The sequence below is a fragment of the Vulpes vulpes genome, chromosome 8 (assembly GCF_048418805.1).
Source record: "Vulpes vulpes isolate BD-2025 chromosome 8, VulVul3, whole genome shotgun sequence".
NCBI lineage: Eukaryota > Metazoa > Chordata > Mammalia > Carnivora > Canidae > Vulpes > Vulpes vulpes.
This window is the reverse complement of record NC_132787.1, coordinates 36,287,351-36,298,398: the sequence shown is the minus strand read 5'-3', so window position 1 is coordinate 36,298,398 and position 11,048 is coordinate 36,287,351. Positions and strand designations below refer to the sequence as shown.

The 11,048-nt window shown below is 43.8% G+C and overlaps 1 protein-coding gene across 7 annotated transcripts; it reads right to left on the bottom strand.

Moving 5' to 3' along the window:
• Window positions 1-83: 83 nt before the first annotated feature.
• Window positions 84-10,085, bottom strand: M6PR (mannose-6-phosphate receptor, cation dependent). Of its 7 annotated transcripts, none has more exons than XM_072766059.1 (8): window positions 9,979-10,085; window positions 8,547-8,604; window positions 5,779-5,958; window positions 4,550-4,716; window positions 3,182-3,291; window positions 2,767-2,897; window positions 2,110-2,236; window positions 84-1,658 (listed from the first exon to the last, which is right to left on the bottom strand). In XM_072766059.1, exons 3-8 carry the CDS (start codon window positions 5,955-5,957, stop codon window positions 1,536-1,538), a joined length of 837 nt encoding a protein of 278 aa, XP_072622160.1. In that variant the 5' UTR covers window position 5,958; window positions 8,547-8,604; window positions 9,979-10,085; the 3' UTR covers window positions 84-1,535. The 7 variants fall into 7 exon arrangements, with proteins under 7 accessions (XP_072622160.1, XP_072622159.1, XP_025851034.2 ...); XM_072766058.1 differs by lacking the exon at window positions 9,979-10,085 and adding an exon at window positions 9,388-9,616; XM_025995249.2 differs by lacking the exon at window positions 8,547-8,604 and having other exon boundaries at window positions 9,979-10,078.
• Window positions 10,086-11,048: the final 963 nt, after the last annotated feature.

Sequence of the window (11,048 nt, the reverse complement as noted above, 5' to 3'; positions counted from 1 at the left end):
GTCTCTACTCTCTTTCACACAAAAGACAAGGGCAACTGTTTTTTTTTTTAATTTTTTAAGTGTTTTTGTACAAAAAAATGTAATTTTTCCTTTTTTGTTTTTGCATTTTTAAAACACCAGTGTGGGGAGGGAATGCAAACAAATAACAAAAAAGATGCTTTTATATAACATTTTCCCTGTTTAGAAAGAAGAAAAAAAATCATTCCAATAGTATTTAAAAGTCCAAAGATGAAATAATTTCATTTTCTTCCCTAAAGGCTATAAAAAGCCCCTGCCTATTGATTCCACCATCCTCTTGTGTCCAGTGGAGCCATGTTACTCTTCAATGGCCCAGGTTCACTATTACAGAAAGACTGGGCCAGGCTTCTTGGGCACGTGGCCTATCAAAAAAGTGGAAGCATCAGAGGATTCAGAACCTCTCCCCACAGAAATGTTGTGGGCAAGAAGATACTTTCCTGAGCCAGAAGGGACAGGTACAGCAGCATTCCACACCCAGAGCACAGGATGGCAAAGCCCTAGATGTCCCACCTCTGCTTTCATTCCCTTTCCAGAAGATTTGGGGGGGGGGGGGGGGGGGGCAAAGGGGAAGTCGACATGCCTGTGAAGAAAGTGCAACATATTTAGAAATACTAGTAGAGGGAAACATCTTAGAAGAAAAGCTTGGGCCAGTTTTTACTGCAAGTGGGAGAAGAAAGCCATTGAGGAGATTCCACTACAGGTAAAGACTTCCTTTTCTGGAACCCCTGTAGCACAGGAGGTCCAATTCACCTTCCCTTTCTGAAGGACTAGACTTCTGGATAAGGCATTTTGGCCACATAATGGACTAATGACCATGAGCCCCAATCCAGGGCCCAGTTCCACAATAAGGTCACTCCAAGGCCAACAAATGATGCGATGGTATTTCATAATCCTCTGAGTGGGAAATTATTTTCCCCATCCTAATCCCAGAGGTGGGATAGCAAGTCTGCAACATCTCCAGGCTCTGACCAAATGGCAACACTTGGAATGCAACCAAGTATTACACTGTAGAGTAGTTCAAGCAGCAAGAAATTACATCCAGGTTCTCATGGAGACTACTGTAGAGTACAGAGTAACAGCATGAAAGCAATCAAACCTTGTATATAAATAATGTTTCTTTGCTTTTTTTTTTTTTTTTTAATTAAAGAAATCCAGTGTCTCAAAAACTTGTGAAAATGTGTTTAAAAAAGAGTCAGGGAGCCTGCCACACTTTTTTTTTGTTCACTGTAACTATCCTACTTGTACCTTCTGATAGCAAGAGATAGTGTGATGGCCTCTTTTGCACAGGCCCTATTTATCTCTGTCCTACAACTGTACCTCTCTAGAGGAACAATAAAATAGGGAATCAAGGGAAGGCATTTCTACTAGTAGGAGAGAATGCAAATCAACAGCAAACTGAAAAGCAAGAGCAATGTCAAGGGTGGGATGAGAGACTGGAGTGGAGACTGCTTAAGAAATCTGGCTGAGTATGCTTTGGTTTAGGGGACTGAAGAAGCAGCTGGGCATTTAAAGTGCAATCACATTGGTAATAAATGATCATCCCTTTCTTCTGACTCCTCCCCCAGCTGATCATCCCCCACACCACGATACGCAGCAGGCACATTTCGGGGTTTAGAGCGGCACACAAAGTCACAACCATCCTGTAGAGAGAAGCAAAGGAAGGAAATGATAATTTGGAATAACCAACTTCTAGGGTGAGGCAAAATGTACCTGTGGCCTAAGTTCAAAGATAATGGAGAGAAAACCCAGGACCAGCCAAAATTGAATTCAGGGCTAACAGGAGAAAAATTCTCCTTAGGTCTTTCTTTCTCCCCATCAAGGGCCCTTAATAGCTTTATCAGATTCCTCAATTTAAGCAACAGCATGTCTCTTCCAACAAGTCTTTAGCAAGGCCAGACACTAAGATGCTATACTACTTGTTACTTTGTATTAGGGCCAATGAGTACTTTGTACTTGGTTTGCTGGGATGTCTGTTTTAGCACCCAAAGTCCTATGTCCCCAGAAATCCCTCAGTCTGGGTCCAAACCAGGATGGTTGGTCACTCAACCCTACCCGCAGGCTCCAGACTCAGCAGGTTGTCCTGTTACTTACTGCTACCAGGTTGCCAAGATCTTGCCAGAAGGCTAAGTGGGGAAACTGCTCCATTCCTTTGGCTCCCACCACCAGTCGCTGGTATAGGAACCCCCCGATGATGTAGACTGTGACCAGTGATGCAAACCTATGGAAGAGAGACCTCTCTACTTAAATAATTGAGGGATGGTAAAACTTCAATAATAAAGATAATCTTTCTATTCATTAGCTGTTTCCTACAGTCCATAAAAACAGAAGAAAAAAAACCCTGGGGAGGGTACCTTCTTAAACCAGTTGGAACACTGTCTAAAAGCAAAAGTTCTGGAAAAAATAAGACCTAGTGTGTGACTCTGACTTCTAGCCAAGGATAGGTCCTGTTAGCTATATAGTTTCATTTCTTTAAAAGTTCTTATAATCTAATAGAATGGTATTAAAAACTGTCCGGTCCTCCAGTAATGAGATATAAAGCACCTCTAAATGCAAATATTTATCAGGGGTGAAACATACCTAATTTTTAAAAACTTGCATAGAATTCAGAGGATTCTCACACAAAGCTTTGCCCCCTCCAGTTATAGCATAGCACACACAATTTGAGTCTAAACATCACCAAGTAATTGAGTTTAAAGAAAAAAAAAAAAAAAAAGGAAGGTTTGGATTGATAAAGGGAAAAGCACTCACGTGACTAGTAAGATAGAACCCACACTGAGGTGGGAGGTCTCGGGGGAACAGGCCAGGCTGCTATCCATTTCAAAGAGGTAGAAACAATCTTGGACTTTGCCTCGCTCCTCAGACACAGGGTTAAAATTGTCCTGATGATGAAAGGACATAACACTACATTTAGTGTACCATTTCCTTCTGACTCCTATTTAGAAAAAAGAGAAAACCCACAAGCTAAAAAAACATTTGCTTTCTCCTGGTTCAACAACTTATTTTCCATGTATGATGGCAGATAGGTGGTCTATGGCAGAGGGAAAAACTGAACTAGTTTTCCCTTATCCATCCCAATGTATCTTGTTCCCTCTGGAAATTCTCTCCCACCTCAGGTCAGTCCTTTCATCTCCTCTCTAGGCTAGTGTGGCCCAGGATGCCTCACCGCTAGGGTGTGTCGATTGCAGGAGATCATCACCACCGCGCGACGCTGCTCCATGCCACAGTGATTGTCATATTCATCACCCCCTTTATAGATCAGCATGATCCAATTACCTGAGGAGGGACAATGAGAATGTTGCTTTGGGGTGGGGGAAAAGCAGAGGCAGGCCTGGGTACTATGGTAGAAAGGAATTGAGGAGTTCAATGAAATTGGCTTTAATTCAAATAACCCTTGTCAATATGAGCTCTGGAACCAAGAAATACCAAGCTAAAACTTGCTTTTTTTTTCTAATAGCTTTGAGTTCCCTTAAGATAACTAAAAATCAGATATTCATGTAATAATCTTAATTTTCCACAATAAAGTTAGGCAACCGATAGTGCAAAAACAATTATGACCCATACTTTGACACTGATTCACATTTTCTGAACACCCGCTAACATCAAAAGAAGAGGTTCCATAAAATTCTTAGATCAGGGATAGCCTAAGATTTAAAATTAGCCACAGATAAATTCAAGGTGGAGGATTTTTAAGATTGGGAGCCATTTCTTCTCTCATATTTATTGCATTCAAGTTTCTTTTGCAAAATATCCTTTGATTCATCAATCACAGGAAGTAAACAAAGATGCTGCTTCTAATCTTGCATATGAAGAAACACAATGACATGGGTGCCGCCATGTTGCTTGCGGTTAAAAGAGTCAGTGGCGGGGGAACCAGGTGGCCCCAGTTATGCGCAGGCATAGCAGGGGCTCAAAGGCAGCTCGCTGAAATGATTTTTCAAAGTCACAGGACAACTAAACATGAGCTCAGTCAAAAATCCAGTCTTCCAACCCCTATTCCCAAACTCTTGATGTTATTTTTTATTATATTATTGATATGAGCAAAAATCTGCACTGGAAAATACAGTTATCTGCTTAAGGAATTGAATTAGGCCACAGGTGCTCATAGTCCTTTCCAGCAAAATGATTATATGGCTTTTGAGAAACATAATAGCACAAGTCAGTAGGAAAATTTTTATAGACTGGCTTGCAAAAAAGCTTAATCTCTAAAGATGTAACTGGCAAAGTTGGACTAATTCCATGAGAAATGGTCGTGGTTGATATTTTTAAGTCTAGCTTGAAAAACACATTAAGCAACAGAATCCTAGCTAGATTCTTCTTTTTGCATAAGTTTTTCATTAACTTTAAAACAAACATACCAAGGTCCTAAGTCATGGCTCCAGAGGAGCTGTGGAACTATGTATCTTGTGATTTATTGTCTCAGGTGAGCTGAAGCACGTGCACCTTATGATACTCTGAAGAGAATAAGAAAGGCTGACACATACAGGACTGTCAGAGGGATTGACTCGGGGTCAGTTAACAGGGAGAGTCTTACTTCCATTGAAGATGTGAGTCTCGTTGAGTCTCCCTACCACTGTCTCCTTCCCGTTACTTTTGTTGATCTGCACCAGGCCTGCCCCAGAGGTGCGGTTGCCAGCTTCCCGGCACACCCTGAACATGTAGATATATGTGTCTGGGCCCTGGCCCACAGTGCTCTGAAAGCTGTAAGGAGAAGTGAGGAGAAAGAAGGAAGAGAAGAGTTACTGGCTATCAGCCTTAGGAGAAGCAGCCTCTCTTCCTTTACACTCCTTCCCCATTTCCCATCCCAAGAGTGATCAATTTACCTGATGTCACAGCTAAATGTAATAGTAAATTTGTTGATCATGAGATATCCATCTACTAGTGAATAATTTTTATTTGTTGAATCATGAGACAATCCTAATTGTTGATTGATGACAGATTAAAACACAACATCCCAGACAGCTAGATATTCTAGAATACCTGTTCCAGACTGTGCGGAGTGTCAGCTGCTATTTCCCTGTGAATAAGGATTTACATTCACGGGAAGTATCCCATGGTCCCTTGTTCCTTGAAGATCATCTTCAGATTTATGTACCTAAAGAGTCCTGACATGATGTTTACAGGCCTCAATGTTTATCTGATATTTCTAAAGTCCTATTATATGGAGGTACCAAATAAGGCTTTTAGATTCCTACAAGCTGCTCCTGAATCCAGTCTTGGAAATAGCTATTCTTCTGCATAAGAGAACTCACATTGCTATTAAAAACTGGGCTGAGAATTTGCTCTATAGCATTAAAAAAAACAAAAACAAAAACGGTAAGTAGGGATGCGATGCCTGGGTGGCTCAGTAAGTTAGGTGTCCGACTCTTGACCTCTAGCTCAGGTCTTGATCTCAGGGTTGTGGATTCAAGCCCTGTGTTGGGTATGCGGCCTACTTAAAAAAAAAAAAGGGCAAGATATCATGGACAATGAGATCAGTATTACGAACATTCAGATTACAGCCATCTCCCAGAGGTTATTATACACATAGTCCCTCCACATAGAGTAGAAATACTAAAATAAATTCAGTAAGTAGAAGAAACTTTTTTTTTTTTTTTAATTTTATTTTTTTAAAGTAATCTCTGTGCCCAGTGTTGGACTCAAACTTATAACCCCACGATCAAGAGTCAGATGCTCCACCGACTGAGCCAGCCAGGCGCCCCGGAGGAAAAGATTCTTTAACAAAGTTATTTTCTGAAGCCCTTCAAAGCTCTTTTCATTTACCTTTTGTTATACAGTGGTTGTAGCCTCTTCAGAAGAGCCAACTCTTTCTCTGACTCTCTACCCTTTTCTCCTACCAGGTCACAGGTTTTTTCTTCTGTCTGCCAGGATTCTCTTACTGCCACAGCTAGGAGCAGTGGCAGGAGCAGTCCAGTCCTCCAGCGGCTGAAGAAGGGGAACATCCTTTTGGGAGAGGGTGTGTGTGTGTTGAGGAAGCAGGGAAAGATCAGGAGAGAAGGGAAAGAGAGAAAGCACATGAATGTGTAAGTTTTACAGTTTTATCTTCCATCCATCACTTATTTTATCAGTTTTCCTCATTATCATGTTGGGTTTTATTTTCTTGCATCTATTTTAGCTTTCATCCATTATTTTTTCCTGTCCTTTAATATTCAGAATAGGATTTTTTTTTTCCAGAATAGGATTCTTAATCTCTAGGTTTCTCTTTTTCTTTTATTTTTAAAGTTTTATTTCTTTTGAGAGAATGTGCATCTTTACTGTTTTGTAGAAAGTTAGACTGTGGTATCTCATATTTAAAATTATTACTAGTACATAAAAGCTGCTCCAACCTGTGGCCCTCCCTAAGATAACACCTAAATTATAGCTTAACACTTGATATTGTCTAGTTGAAAGTTATGGAGAAATATGTAAAATAGGGAAAGGGACTTCAGTACTTTGGGTCATAACTTCTGTCAACAGTCAGGAGCATCCATCAGTCTTTGTTCACATTTACCATAAGAAAGATGACTAGAGATACACATAGCCACAGCATTACAAACTTGACATTTATCTACTTTAATGGCTCATCTCAAAAGACATTCAATCATTTAAATTATCGGAAGAAGAAAATTCACTAGGTCCAAGTGAGCGGTTTAAAGAAGTCTTCCAAAACCCACCTAGGGCTCTACATGTCACAAATCACAAGAGTTTCTAAATTTCCAGTAAGCAGAACTGTCTTTGTACACTTCTAACTGCTGACAATTCTTGGGAGTCAGTAAGTTACTTTCCAATTCATCTGCCTCTTGTATTGCTCTAGGAATGGAAACACATGGTTCCATTTCCCAGGCTCATTTTCTTTTCTCTAATCCATCTTCACACCAAGGATATACCGATTTACCCTTGCAAAAGACTTCACTCTGGTATCCAATAATGGTCCTCCAGTCCATTGCTACTTGTTAATTTCATAACAGTGTTACTGCTACAATACAGAGATCTAATTCTTCCAAACTTTTCCCACTTATAATAACATGCTTCCATCCTACAAGCCTGGGCTTTGGTTAATACTCTTTAAAATCCTCTAATTCTTTTCCAGGCTGGTTTATCAACTCCAGTGCATTTCTAGAATATAAAACTAGGCAGAGTTTAATGGGTACTAGTAAGTTTAAAGATAGGAAAATGGAAGCTCTGAGCCCTGACTGAAATCTCTCCTAACTAAACTTACATTTGACCTTCTGTTTTCCACACTCCACTAGAGCAAAAAATGCTTGGGAAGTTGTCTCCCTGACTTTGTGTGTTTCCAAAATCAACTCACTATAGTAGTATTAATAAAATGTTTCCAGAGAATAATCATCACCAACCATAAAGGGTAAGGCCCCCATAAACACATTTAAAGCAGTAATAGGAAACTTAATAGAGTGCTTGCTTTTTACTGTTAAAAGTACTTAACATGCATTAACTAATTAATTCTTACAAAAACTCTATGCAGTAAATACAATCATTGTCCTTAATTTACAGATGAGAAAACTGAGGCACAGCCAGTGGAGTGACCCAGAACGTCTGGTTCCAGAGTTCATGGTCTACACTTAACCACTACATGTATATTACTTTCACATTACTTTTTTGGGGATCAGAGTAGGCAGCCAAAGCCTTGCTTTCTTTTTGACAAAGCAGGGGGAAGTGACTCCTCACACAGATCACTGAATAGGAGGTGGAATAAAGAACTCAAACCTCAAACTCCTATCTTCCCTAAATTAACTCATTGCTCAACACACTACGTGACCAGCTGCGTTCCTTAAAAAATATTAAGAGATTCCTTTTATTAGATTGATTTTACACATGCCATATTCCTTATATTTTCTCAGGATCTAATTTAAAATTTCAACATCCTGGACTTTACTACATGTGCTGCCAAAGTGAGCACTTAACATCCTGGACTTTCAAGCTTTTTTTTTTTTTTTTTTTTTCTTTTTTTCCCAGGACCAGTTTTCTGGAGGAATGCTCATACAGAAAGCTGTGTTCTTTGGCTTCAAAGTTAGTTTCTTATCTGTTAACAGTTGATTTCTTTTCCCAAATTAAAACAAAGAATCTTACAAAATTGGGATAGGATAAAGGGTTAAACACCCTGCAGTCTGCATCAGTTGAGTTTAACGATCTTTCATTTGCTTATTGGTTCAAGTTAGGATGAGAATCAACTTATATTCTTTTCTCTTTTCTGCTTAATGTTTGTCTATATGTTTGACTCAGTGCAAATGCTCTAAGTGCTTCATCTAGATTACATTAATTTTCACAGCCCAGAAAAGTAGGTATCATTTCTCTCATTTTACAGATGAGGAAGCTGATGCGTACAGAGAGTAAATTATTTGCCCTAGGTTATACAAGTATTAAACATGTATGAAGTTGGTGGGACAACTCGGATGATTCATGGCATACAGCTATTTTCTGGAAAATCTGTAATACAAGGATGCAAACATCTCTTAGGGAGAGTATGAAACCGAAGGGCTGCCGTAGTTCCCTCTTAAGGTGCTATAATTAGGTGCAATAGTTTGTCTACGTACTTTGGAAGTAAAGGGCAGGACTTTAAGATTTTGAAATATCCTCTTCAGTTTTCTTGCTCTGGAACAGACCGATTTTGGTAAAGCTAAACGTTTCTCTTTAATGGGACGACCAATGACCAAGCCAGGGATTGGGAAGCAGTTCACACTACTGGGCGTCTGCACCACTCTTTCCCACCCCTCAAGACGAGCCATGAACGTTTTCCGCTTTTCAGTGTAATTTCTACTTTCTGCTGTCTGGCTCCTTTCTGCGGTAGCGGCCCTTATCTCCGGTCTCCAGCAGCCTCCACTTTTAGAAGAGCAGCCTTAATTAGCTAGACCGCCCCAATGCTGGAAAGCCTGAGAGAAGTAGCTCTAGGTCGAGGGGCGGAAGCTCCCTACAAAGAGAAAACACTAGAGAAACCCTCTGTTAGCTCCTCCAGACCATCCACGTATCCCCTCCAGACTTCTTCCAGGATTCTGGAAATTCTCCTTCCGTCCAGTCTCCAGATTTCCCAATCACCTAGGGCCGTATCCTCCCCAAATGATGCCACTTTACCTTCCTTCACGCTGCAGATCAGAAAGTCCCCCTACAGGTATCCGGTAAGCCCTCAAACGACTCCATACCCAGGGTCCCTCCTTTCTCTGCTTTCCGAGCGCACGTCGATTCCCTCTCCGGGCTGGGGCGGTCCGTCCTCCCTCGCTCCCTTCGGGGCTCTAACCACGCCCCTCGCGCCCTAGGGCTCCGGGGCCGATCTCGGGCTGCACCCCCGGCCAAGGAGCCTGAGCGGCCGCAGCCCCCGTTCCCGGCGCCGAGGCGTGAGCGCGCTCAGCTCCCCTCCTCCTCCACGCCCCTCATACTCACGTGGCACGGGCAAAGGGAGCAGCCAAGGCGCAGAATCCCCGGCTGAACACCCGTCTGGGGCTGGGCGACGGGGCCAGCGAGGGGCCAGCCGCAGACCCCGGACCCGGGACTCGTGTTAAAGGCCAGCGTTCCCCAAGGCGCCTCGCGGTGCTCCACTCGGGGAACCGGAAACAGGAAGCGCCGGGCGTCCTCCGGGCAACTGCTCCTCCCACCAGACCCCGCGGCATGTGACCACAGAGCCATTTCGCCCCTTTCCCCTTCCCGGTCTCCCGGCCGATCCCAGACGCTGATTGGCCAGGAGCCTGGGCATGTAGCCCCGCCCCCGTCCCATCAACTCCAATCACTACCGACATTTTCAAGTCGAAGTCCACCTTTTCGGGGCGCCTTTCTACCAATGGGGTCTCGGAGTCCCGCCTCCGGACTCCGGGCTCTCGGAGTCACGCGCGGTCACGCGCGGGGTCACGCGCCGGGTCGGCTCCCCGGGAGGTCCCCCTGAAGGGGGTACGCGGAGGCGGAGGCGGGCGGCGGAAGCGGAAATAGGGAAAGGGGCCGTGGGCCGCGCCGCGCCTCGGTGGGAGCTGTAGTTCTTACCCCAGCTCTCTTCCTCCTCCCGGCGCTGCCCCAGGCCGTTTGCCGCCTGCGGGGGGCGCTGTTTCGCCGTCTGCGGGCCCCGAGGCGCGTTGTCCCAGGTTCGGCACCTGGAGGATAGTGGACAGCGATTGGGCCCCGGGCGGGAGTCGTGCCCTTCTGAACGACACCTCTGTTCTTGATTTCCTTTCTACATTTTAGGACTTGGAGCCCGTTGTTACCGATACCGTTTTCCGTCACCTCGCCGTCCCAGTCATTTTGCGTGAAACACGGCAGCCAGTTCCGTTCACCGGAGGTCTCCAGGCGTTTTGCGTGATGAATGCTCCGTAGCCAATTCCGTTCGCTCCCTCGGGGCGGCGTTTCTGGTGTCCTGGGGGAAAGAGCAGTTCCGTTCTAGCCTTTGTGCCTTGGCCAAGATCCTCTGCTTTTCCAGCTGAGGTCTGGCTCGCTCGTCGCTTGTTGGAGTCTGCGCCTTCCTAGAACTCGGTTCAAATGCTTTTGCTCCTGTGAGCGTCTGGATTAACTCTTCGGAATGAAGATCTCTTTCCTCTAAACGCCCGACAGTTGCCTCTACCTGGTTCTAGCCCGATTTTCTAATGCTTTTTACTCATACGTGGCTTTTGCATGCCCCCCCCCCCCCTTTGCGGGTGGGGACTGGATTTTGATTCATGGTTCTCATCAGAGCTAGGACAATATTTTGAATCCAGTAATAATAGAAGCTAATACGCACGTAGTTTTGTGGTGCCGGCATGCTTTAAGCGCTGTATTTATTTATTTTTAAAGATTTTATTTATTCATGAGAGAGAGGTGGAGACAGACTGAGAGAAGCAGGCCCGCTGCCGGGGGAGCCCAATGGGGGCTCAATCCCAGGACTGGGAAATCACGACCCGACGCGCTCTACGACTGAGCCCCCCCCCCCCCCCAAGGTGACCTGTTTTAAGTGCTTTATTTATTTAATTGATTTTTTAAAAAAGATTTTATTTATTTATTCCTGAGAGACACAGAAGGAGAGGCAGAGACAGAAGCAGGCTCCATGCAGGGAGCCCGATGTGGGACTCGATCCCAGGTCTCCA